Genomic DNA, 11,319 nt, shown 5'->3' on the forward strand with positions numbered 1-11,319 from the left:
CACCAAATACTAAGAGTAACACTCAAGAACTCTCAAGGAACCGTGAACCAGTTCTCTCTCAGTATACTCTAGAACTCGCAAGCGTAAAGAAGACAATCTGAACGTGCGTACCTCAGAAGTTCGTTGGGAAACCCTTATATACCTGGACACTTTCTCTCTCCTGGCAGTTACAGACCTGGACACGTGGCTCGCATCCAACTGTACACGTGCCATCATCTGGAGCCTCCTTGACTTGGGCGCTGCTTCTGACTCTCATTTGGCTAAGTTACTTATGCATGGTACTACCCAGTGCATAGCTGTCCTGGAGTGCGATCTCTACTGGATTGGCGAGCTAGGGTGCCTTCGTACACACCTTCCCTGTGGTCTCGCCGGCCGCCTTCATCATCTGCATCACCTGTTTCACCATGTATGCTCAAACAAGCTGCCCCCCGACCTCATCCTCTGGTCAGCTGGGAAATGGCTATCTGCCTTCATCTCCGGCGATGTCCTTTCTTCGGCGATCTCTGATCACTTGGTCGCCTGGGTTTACATCTGGCGACTTCATCTTCAACTTGGTGACCGCCGGTATTGGTGTGATGGAGATCGGAGCACGCCAACTTAATAACTGGCGACTACACGAGCCCCCCGACCTCCTTCTCTTCTGCTAACCTGGCGTCCTCTCAACACGCCTATACAATAGCTTGATGCCACGTCATCACTTCCGACTACCAGGGCGGTACACATTAAACCTATGTTTTTTGCATTCTAAGAACATAGTTTCTGAAGACATAAGATTACAATGAGACATAGCATTCATGAATGATATAAGGGAAAGCTTTCGTAACAGGAGTAGGCCACCTCTATTATTCATAAAAGAAGAAATGTTGATGTAAAGCACAATTTTATAAATTTACTTCATAAAGTTCACAAAATGATTATGTGTATATTTCTTGATAAATTTACTTTTTTTACATGAATTTTTTCTTATCAGTATAAAGTCTTGCTTTTAAACAGAATTGAAGCATGGTCATACAGATTGAAGTGCAGATTTAAACTAAAAATGAAACTACAGAGAAGCCGCTTGAGTTGTTGAATTCAATTTAATTAAAAAAATTATATACAAAGATTTTGTAATTCGGTTTCTCTCCCTCTTTTGCAAGAAAGGGAGATGTTTAGAAGCTCAGAAGATCGTATTGTGCAAAATGCCTCTACTAATCTATGTTAGTCTCCTAAAGTGTGAGATTTAAGGTGAATTCAAGCATGAAGTTATACGTTGGAAGACATCTTCGGTGCAAGGAATTGTGAGGCCACCCATTGGATGATCATATCCAAACTCTTCCTCAGCTTGACTCAACAACTCCTGGAATGAAGGTTGGTTCAAGTATGATACGGGAATCACAAACCGCTTCATTTTCTCTCCAACATAGACTGCAAGATGGCCCTTTTGTGCATCCACTGCTTTAGAAGATGCTTGATTTGCTGCGAATAAGGCCTTTCTGATAACAGGTAAACGAAAACCCATTGTTGTATTGATTTCAGAAGATAACGGATTTAAGAGAAGTCTTGGGAAATTTGAATGCTTTCGGATGTGAATGATTTGTATTGATCCTAAATGCTTGAATAAGTGAATATATATACAGATAAAAGATTATGCAAAAAGTATGAATTGGTTACTTGAATTATTGGTGAAAGAGGGAAATAAAATAGGACTCATGGGACCAAATGAGAGACATGGCATGTGGTGTTGTCTTTGAGGACTTTTCTTAATAATCAACGTATCATGTTAGCATGTACATAGTAGAAATGACCCACCTTTTGGATCTACGAAAAAGAAGTGTAATTTGATCTTATCGACACTAGCTTATTCAGGGTGGTGGGTTATTCAAATATCATGCTGTGTTTCTTAGAATTTAATGTACATCAAATGTGATTCATAATGCCTTGTGATATGGACAATTATTCAGCGTTGGTTCTCTTATTATCACAGTGGAGCTATGAGGTATAGGACAGAGCCAAACCTTACATATAATGTTCACAGTTGGCCATGAGATGACTCAAGAAAACAATATCACATGGTATTGCCGCAGAAGTCGTTTTCAGGGATTAGGAAACTGAGTGGGAGTGCATTGCGATAATGATCGTCAAATTATCCACCTGATAACCTCATGTTTGACATTTCCATTCAAAACTACATATCTCTTGGATGTATCATCAAATAGTATCACAGTGACAGACAACAACTACTAAACCTTAATCAGACAACACCATGTGCCCTTGTCTTTCAATTGGTCCAATTACTCCTATTGCGTAACCCTCCTTCAATAATTCATGCAGCCAATGGTGTCTTATCTATTCATTTCTCTATATATTCATGGCTAATTTATAGTATCAACACAGATCATTCACATCCTAGAGCATTCAAAAGTCAAGAGCTTATTCTCATCCCGAATCAACACAATGGGGTTTCGTTTACGTGGTATCCGAAAGGCATTATTTGCAACAAATCAAGCATCTTCAAAAGCAGGGGATGTGCCAAAGGGCTATCTTGCAGTCTATGTAGGAGAGAAAATGAAGCGGTTTGTAGTCCCCTTATCATACTTGAATCAACCTTCATTTCAGAACTTGTTGAATCAAGCTGTTGAAGAGTTCGGATATGAACATCCCATTATTTGTGGCCTGTCAACTCCTTGCAGTGAAGATGTCTTCCGACGTATAACGTGTTGCTTCAATTGACAAATAGTAGTATACTTTTGGACACTGACATAGATTAATGAAGACATTTTGTAACATAGACGTCTTCTCAACTTGTAGAGATCTCCCTTTCTTGAGGAAGAGAGGGGAAAGACCATTCAAATGACAAATTCATATTTCTTAGAGCATTTCTTTGTGTGCTTAAACCGCACTCTGTCAATACTATATATACACAAACCTTCCTTCTGTGTCATTGTAATGATTTACAATTGTTTCATACAATTCAATTTTCTCTCTCAATAACACCTGTGCCTTCCTACTTTTCTCCTTGATTCACTTATGTCCTCATGGCTTTAGGTTAAAGTCTACATTGTATCATAATTCAACAGGTGGGACATCTTCCTAGCCAGTAATGGTTTGCAGGTCGTTGAGTTCATAAGTGCCTATATGATTATAAGTATTTGATGGTATTTTTGTTGAATAAACTTTAATGTAATTTGTGGGTTTTAAAATTAGAACTTACTAGAAAAGAGTAGAATGAGTTTGGATATGTAAAAGGTCAAAAGTTGTGAGTGGGATTTTAATTATGTTGTTAGTGGGGTTTTAAGGTAATAATGAAGATTTTTCTAAAAGAGCTTCCTAAAGCCTATAAATAGGATGCTCTCTCAGAATTATAATATGCACCACAGAAAGAAATATACTAGAGAGAGTGTGAGTGATTGTTTGTTCTACAATTTTACGTTGAATATTAAACCAATAATTATCTGTCAAATTATTTGCAAGTGGCTATTGTACAGTGTGGGAGTAGTTCAAAGTTTGGAATTATAAAAGTATGGAAATTTGATTGTTTCATGTGCATGCATACATACTGCTAATGCATAACCGAATATCTATATTGGAAATGACTGTCCTCTATACCAAACAAAGGGACTATTTAGTGGATAATTATCAAAATATTTTATCCATACTAAGAATGTTATGATATTATTATTAATTTAACATTGTAGTGGTTAAAAGTTTTATATATAAGTATCCATATGAATATAATTATTAGTTAAATTATGTTAAAGTGTATATTTTTCTGTATTTATGTTCGATATAACTTAGAAAGTAAATATATATTATCAATTTGATTTAGAAGATTCCAAGTTTTTATTTGGTTATGCATTAGCAATTTTCCTGCACAGTTGATAAATCTTTGAAAGCTCCATTTTTTATTGCTCCAAAACTTTTCCAACACGCACAGTCCTCTTGAAAGGTAGTTTGGCAGTATGGTAGTTGGAAGCATCTACGCTTGACAAACAATTTGTCCATAACAGCACAACAAGAATCTAATCTCGTACGTACGTACAAGAAAGAGTTGCAGCAACAGAAGGAATGCATGCACTGACTTCTGGAAAATTGATCTCTTTGTCAGAACAAGAACTTGTTGACTGTGACACAAAAGGTGTGGACCAAGGGTGTGAAGGTGGTTTTATGGATGATGCTTTCAAATTCATCATAAAAAATCATGGAATAAACACTGAAGTGAATTACCCCTATAAGGGTCTGACTTTCAGTTTTACAAGAGTGGTGTGTTCAGTGGTTCGTGTGGAACTGAGTTGGATCACGGTGTGACTGCTGTGGGATATGGTGTTAGTGATGATGGGAGAAAGTATTGGTTGGTAAAGAACTCATGAGGAACAGAATGGGGTGAAGAAGGCTACATTAGGATGCAAAGAGCTGTGCATGATTATAACTTGTACACTACTCTTCATAAATTACCTACTCTTGTGTTTAACTCTATATTCTCAAATCAATCATTTACTAAAAATGAAACGAATAAAAGGGAAATGATGCTTACTTTTTTATGTGATAGGTTTAGATATAAGAGTAAATTTTTAATTAAATGATATGAAAAAATATTAAAATAATAGTATTGTCGGTTGTGTTCTCGCCGGTTGATCTCGGTTGGACTGGATGGAGAGCTCCGCTTCTGGTCTGTCTCCTCTTGGTGCACGGGAACAACTCTTCGCTGGAACAGAGGGGGCTCTACCTGTTGATCACACTCCGACGATCAACTAAGTGAGAGCATACAAAATAAATATTCAGTTTCAGTCTCAAGTATTCAGAAATAGCATACCTATACGGGGTCTCAAGCCCCTTTTATAGATTTCCCTTCAACAGCTTCTACTAATGAGAACATAATCTCAATAGAAAGTCATATAAATATAATAGAAAAATCACTTGTTCACGTGCATCTCTTATCTTCGGGTGCTAACAATAGAAATTTTTTTTGTCTACATGTGTACCATTATTCTCGGGTGCCAACAACAGGAAAATATTTTGTCTGCATGTGCTTCACTATTTATCAGGTGCTAACAACATTATTCTCAACAACTTTTATTTGCATTTAATTACCGTATGTAATATAAACAAACAAAATGTTCCTTCTATTTTTAACTATATTTTTCGAGTTGTCTTACTCCAGCACTTGGGTCGAGCTTTTGGCCCACCCTTTGGGCCCATGTTGGCCCAAAAATCAAGCTGACCATACCAAAGTGCTTGGACTGAGGTCCTGAGCAATCCTGTCCAGTACACAAGCCTCCCAGGCTCGATTCAAGCTTGTCTAGGCGAACAGGCTTACCAGCATTTGGCGGATGACACGACGTTTTCCCCAGTGGGAAGGTGAGGCGCGGTTGTGGAAGCATTTCTGGTGAGATGTCTCACCATACTAGATTGTGAGCGTACACGTGGCATGGCATCAACGGCCAGAAAGCACTATCGCTTCATTTCCCTCTTTAAACGCTAAAAAACCCATTTCTCTACTTACTCTTCACGTAACCTTCATACCTCAACACTTTTGTGCTCTCAAACCTCTCCTTCACCAGAAAGCTTCCTTCACACTTCTTCTTTCCAATCAGCTATCACACCAGATATTTTCCTTCATCTAATATCTATTTTCCTTCTTTCGATTCGCCTTCTTTGTCTTAACAATTATTTCATCTGGACTCGCTTTCTTTGTTTGAACTGTGATTTCCTTTGGATTCATTTTCTCTGCTCTGAACTGCTTGTGTCTTGTTTGTGTTTGTGCTTGTGTGCTAGTTATCTCTGCGATGGATTACAGTGTTATGTACCCTTGGGCCAAAAACGATCTTTTGAAAGAAACATCTTATTATACCACCCATTTGTGCCTTAGAGAGTTAAGAGAGAATGGTTGTACCATGAATAAGAGATATGAGAGTCATGTAAAAACCGTAGAGTGTAGAGAGGGCAAGCTCATCTGTTGTGATGAGTCCTCGGACCCCGAGGGTCCGTTCTGTTTCTTTTATGCTACCTTTTTCAAAAAGGTCCTTTTACATCTTGCTTTGTCCATCTTCGAAAAAGAGCTTTTGACCAAGCTCAATGTCTCCCTTGCCCAGCTACACCCTAATAGTTGGGCATTCATTCGTGCTTTTATTATTCTGTGTACTCAGTTCGGCATCTCACCGTCTATTGGAGTCTTTTTATAATTCTTTGAAGCTAAACACACAAGTAGTAAATCGTGGGTGTCCCTGAACGGTGCCCTAGAAGAGCCCTTCTTTCCCTTTTCCAGTCTTCATATAAGAATTTTAAAGGCAAATTCGTTAAAGTTCGAGCCTCAATAGGAGATCCAACCCTTCTGGATGGATTTTCCCTATATTGGACCCCTGAGCCCAGATTCCAGAGTGCTCGATGCCTAGAAGATCTATCACCAAAAGATCAAGGGATCTTCCAGTTCTTGTCGAGCTTGAAGGTCGTCTTCGACACCTTCTACTTAACAACCAAAGAGTACATTCCTGATACACTGAAAGCTTATACTGGTACTCCTCATTTCCACTCTTGGTGAAAATAACTCTGCTACTACTTATTAACCATTTACTTATTTACTTTGCAAAAAGAATGTTGACCCATATCTGCAAGGCGGAGCTAGCCGAGATGGCTAAAAAAATTAGGACAGTTGCCAACATGCCCACGGATTCTTTAACTCAGAAAAAGAAAGCTTCAGTCACCATTACTCAAGCCCTAACTGAGCAGGAGGAGGACACCACCTCAGGGCTTGATTTTAAAAGAAAAAGAAAAGCAACTGCTCCCCCTACTGAGCATTCTCACTTGGATGGTCGAGGGCCCCATCAGGACGTTGTTTCCTCAGAAGGTCAGGCCCCGCACCGAGATGTAATTGTCATCCAAGAAGGCGAAGCGAAGAGCTATAAGAGGAAGAGCTTGTGGGATTCGAGCTTTGACGCTATGGTGAACATGTGATGACTTTTTACGGCAAGTGCACCGCGTTTGTCAGAAGTAATAATTGTCCCTAAGGACGGATATCGATCCCACAAAGAACAGTGAATCATCGAGTACAATATTCGCTAAATATAACAACAGAACAATAAAAAATAGTGTGAAGTGATTATGTTGGCACTGATCAATAAGAAAACAAACAAAGAATTAGTTGCTTCAATTGGAAAAATTGGGATTAAGTTTCATCTCTCTCACTCTTATGTATTTTAATTAGCATGTTAATATTAAGTTCTTTAATTGAAATTGATACCCGTATAAAAATCATTTATATCGATTCCTCGCATATAAAATCCTTAAGAATGTTCCCTAACTATCGATCCCTCGCATACTTATAAGAACAACTTAGAACGAAGCTCAGACGTTTAATAGCAATTAACATTTCAAGTCTATTCCTAGCACTCAAATATGTTAAGTATTGTTGTTTAGGTCCGAACCCTAAAAATACCTCCCGGTCAGATTTAAGATTCTCAATTTGTCACGGAGAATTAAAAGTAAAACAACAATACCAATAATCAATCAAGAACTGAATATTAATATATAAAATATCACCTCAATACATAAGAGTTTGAGCAGATTACTCCCAATCCCAAAGGGTAGAATTAGCCACGCATACTTCTATCACCTTCCATTCTCCCAATTGGGTTACAATTCACTCTATGGTGTTTTCCTCTCAATCTGGCACACTAAGGTTGAGCCTCTAGCCCTCTATTTATCCTAGTTTTCTAGTGTTAGGTTGTTTATTGTGTCGCGCTAATGGGCTAAATGATAAACATAAAAAGGCCCAATCTTTCTTTCTTTCTTTTTTTTCTTTCATTCTGGGACCTTCTATCTTTATCTTTTTGGCTCAAATCATTCATCTTTAATCCAAATCTCCAATCTTCTTTAGAAATATGCAATTAACACCAAATTTGGGAATAAAATACTCTTATTCAAATAAAGATCATAAAAAATGTAAAAAGGTATAAATTCATAAATTAGGGATTATTTTATATGTAAATTAGCAATAAATTCTCATAAGTGCCTATATTTTAATATGAAATATTACTGAAATTAGACACTTATCAACATGTTTTCTTGTCCAACAATGACAAGGACAGGCTCATTGCCCTCGACGAAGACCACCTGTTTTGCGACACCATGAAGCAAATTGGGCATACCTTTGCAATGATGTAGCTGCTGAGAAAGGACTGTGGGATAGCTATGATGACATCTTATCCTACAGCATGATTATAACTTGTACACTACTCTTCATAAATTACCTACACTTGTATTCTCTAATCAATCATTCACTTAAAAATGAAATGAAAAATTAGTCATGTGAGTAATGATATTATATATGCTTTATCTATTTATTTAATTAGTAATTGTTAACCAACATTTAACGCGCGCAATAGTATATATAAAAGGTGAGGCTTTCCTCTCTCATTCTGTTCAGAAACAATGGCAGAAGAATTAGCAACCACGATTCCGCAATCGCAAGGAAGCTCCATGAAGAAACGGCCTTCGAAGAAGGACAAAGTGTTGCTGGAGGACTATCTCCACCTCCTTCATTCTCGTCAAACTCTTCACCTAACAATCAATCAACTCAATCAGGTTCCATTCATTCTATGTACCTTTCAATTCTTATTTTCATTGACAATTTTCTCTCAACACTCTGCATTTCATTCTTATTTTTCTTCTTCCTTCTGCCACAGGTCATCCGCATTCACGGTTTCAAGAAAATTCATCACGCTCCCAAGGTTCTATTCTCCATCACGCTAATCTTATGTTCTGTTTGGTTACTAACAATATTTCGCCGGAAACGTTGCCTACTTTTACCGTTTTGTTCTTAATTTTTTATTCTTCAATTCCTTTTAAATTAAACACGTTTTAAGATTAGAAGTTCTAGACTGCCTTAGTTTATTAGTTCTCTGTCCACAAATCTCCCAACAACAGGAGATGGTTATCGAATAGGTTTCCGTCTTGAGAAATTGCAAAAACCTATCTGGATTCCTTGCGCAGAAGGTGCTAGTGGAGGCGGTGGAGTCGCTGGATCTTGTAGATGTGCCGCGTTCGACCCTGTGTGACAGCGTTTCGGCGTTCGCGGCAGTGGCACTGGAGGACGTGGTGGCAGATTTGGCAGAGCTGAAATGGCAAGAGTGCTGCGTAACCTCCGTCGAGAGAATCAGTCTCTCGGAAGGCAAGAGCGTGTTGCCTGCTTCCTCCGATCAGAGCTTCGGATTCGGGAGGCAGTCGAAGAGGATGGACGAAACCCGTGACCTAATCCCTGAAAATTTCCAAGGAAGGCTGAAACCGACGAAAATGGTGCCGAAGCGTAAGAAGAGTAAGGTTGCCGCTCTGGACTCTGTTGCCTCAGCTGTAGATTCCGCTTCTCTGGCTTCCTGCTAAGTGGATGAATCACCACTGCATCCTTCGCCATCTTTCCTTTTTTTGGTTATGGTATGTTAATGTTTCCAAAGCGTTACACCATTTAAATTGGAATTGAAATTGGTCTATTACGTATGACTACTAAAACTTTAGATAAAGTGAGAGATTCTAAATGCGTCTCACCCAAATGTCAAGTGGTTTTCGAAATATTAAATACTCAACGAACATAACACACTACAAGTGGAAACATTGATGATTTTCCTTTCTTCAAAGCAAAATATCTTACAATACCTGAATATTATACCACTTAATCTTTGGATAACATTTATTATATATATATATATATATATACAAAAACAATATTGGAATAATAAAACATAAAATAAATAGTATTATTGAATTAAGTTGGATTGAATAGTATATAAATTATACGGTGGCTTACAAACATAATTATATACGTGCATGACAGTTTGACATATACCATAGATCTTATCGTCATAAAATATAAGATAGAAGTCTTATTTATACGTTGCATTACTTTTAAAAGTGAATTTTTAAAATTATGACTTATGTCAATTAAAATTTCGTAATGTCTAATTAAAAACAATTTCAATGTAAATACTGGTCTAGACATTATTATTCTTGTTATAATATAATGTTTTAAGGATTATCGTTCTAATAGATTTTAAAGTATAATACGTGATTTTTAACTATTGTAATTTAAATATTAAATTATTTACAATTATTTATTAACATTTATAATTTATTAATTTAATAAAACTCTTTTTCATAAGTACTAGTAAAATATATAATAAAATATAACAAGAAACAAAGTTAATTAACTAACAATTTCATTTATTGTTTGGTTTAAAAAAAAAATCTCTAACCACTGAACTAAACAAGTTTTTTTTTCATATTACCATTTTTATTATACATATTATTATTAATATAATTTATACATATTATTAATAATAATTATATTAATAATAATAATAATAATATAAATTATATTCATATTATTAATATTATATTCAATATTCATATTATTAATATTATATTCAATATTCATATTATTAATATTATACTCATATTATTAACATTATTCATATTATATTCATATTATTAACATTATTCATATTATTAATATTATTAATATTATTAATAATATTATTAATATTATATTCATATTGTACCGCCCTGGTAGTCGGAAGTGATGACGTGGCATCCAGCTACAGTGGGCGTGTGGACAAGGCGCCAGGTTGGCAGAAGGGAAGGAAGTCGGGGGGCTCGTGAAGTCGCCAGTTATTAAGTTGGCGTGTTCCGATCTCCAGCATACCAGAATCGGCGATCACCAGGTTAAAGATGAAGTCGCCAGATGTAAACTCAGGCGACCTAGTGATTGGAGATCGCCAGAGCAAGCACATCGCCAGAGATGAAGGTGGTGCAGATTATGAAGGCGGCCGGTGAGACCACAGGGAAGGTGTATGAAGGCACCCTAACTCGCCAGTTCCAGTAGAGATCGCACTCCCAAGTTAGCTATGTACTGGGCAGCACCATGCATAAATAACTTAGCCAAAAAGAGAGTCAAAAGCAGCGCCCAAGTCAAGGAGGCTCCAGATGATGGCACGTGTACAGTTGGATGCGAGCCACGTGTCCAAGTCTGTAACTGCCAGGAGAGAGAAAGCAACCAGGTATATAAGAGTTCTCAACGAAATTTCTGAGGTACGCACGTTCAGATTACACTATTTACGCTTGCGAGTTATAGAGCTTACTGTGAGAGAGGATTTGCACGGTTCCTGTTCTCTTAGTATTTGGTGATTCGGTCACTGACTTGGGCGTTGGAGTGCGATCGGCCGCAGCGGCGTCGCTCTGTTTCTTTGCAGGTTCTTGAGGTGGATCTCGAAGAGGAACGGAGGTTTGAAGCGGTGCGCACGTCGATCCTTTGACGAGGCAGTTTCCAGCGTTCCGGTCAACAGGCAGGATCAC

General features: G+C 37.5%; 2 protein-coding genes across 4 annotated transcripts; one reads left to right on the forward strand and one right to left on the reverse strand.

Annotated features, from left to right (window-relative positions):
• Nucleotides 1-1,060: 1,060 nt before the first annotated feature.
• Nucleotides 1,061-1,598, reverse strand: LOC137821291 (auxin-induced protein 15A-like). Its single transcript, XM_068625809.2, has one exon. It carries the CDS (start codon nt 1,499-1,501, stop codon nt 1,223-1,225), a length of 279 nt encoding a protein of 92 aa, XP_068481910.1. The 5' UTR covers nt 1,502-1,598; the 3' UTR covers nt 1,061-1,222.
• Nucleotides 1,599-8,349: 6,751 nt separating this feature from the next.
• LOC137831962 (uncharacterized) lies at nt 8,350-11,316 on the forward strand. 3 transcript variants are annotated; one of them, XR_016517784.1, is made up of 4 exons: nt 8,356-8,559; nt 8,661-8,705; nt 8,968-9,405; nt 10,538-11,316. XR_016517784.1 is itself a non-coding variant. In XM_068639898.2 (3 exons), the coding sequence occupies exons 1-3, from the start codon at nt 8,407-8,409 to the stop codon at nt 9,352-9,354; spliced, it is 582 nt and encodes a 193-aa protein (XP_068495999.1). In that variant the 5' UTR covers nt 8,350-8,406; the 3' UTR covers nt 9,355-9,506. The 3 variants fall into 3 exon arrangements, 2 of the variants coding, with proteins under 2 accessions (XP_068495999.1, XP_068495989.1); XM_068639898.2 differs by lacking the exon at nt 10,538-11,316 and having other exon boundaries at nt 8,350-8,559; nt 8,971-9,506; XM_068639888.2 differs by lacking the exon at nt 10,538-11,316 and having other exon boundaries at nt 8,968-9,506.
• Nucleotides 11,317-11,319: the final 3 nt, after the last annotated feature.

This window comes from Phaseolus vulgaris, chromosome 11 (genome assembly GCF_051622355.1).
Source record: "Phaseolus vulgaris cultivar YP4 chromosome 11, ASM5162235v1, whole genome shotgun sequence".
NCBI classification, from domain to species: domain Eukaryota; kingdom Viridiplantae; phylum Streptophyta; class Magnoliopsida; order Fabales; family Fabaceae; genus Phaseolus; species Phaseolus vulgaris.

Coding starts and splice junctions, on each gene's coding strand:
- LOC137831962 (XM_068639888.2), top strand. CDS start 8,407: ATGGCAGAAGAATTAGCAACCACGATTCCGCAATCGCAAGGAAGCTCC. Junction 8,560..8,660: donor CAATCAATCAACTCAATCAG/GTTCCATTCATT, acceptor CTTCTGCCACAG/GTCATCCGCATTCACGGTTT. Junction 8,706..8,967: donor AAATTCATCACGCTCCCAAG/GTTCTATTCTCC, acceptor TTCCTTGCGCAG/AAGGTGCTAGTGGAGGCGGT.
- LOC137821291 (XM_068625809.2), bottom strand. CDS start 1,501: ATGGGTTTTCGTTTACCTGTTATCAGAAAGGCCTTATTCGCAGCAAAT.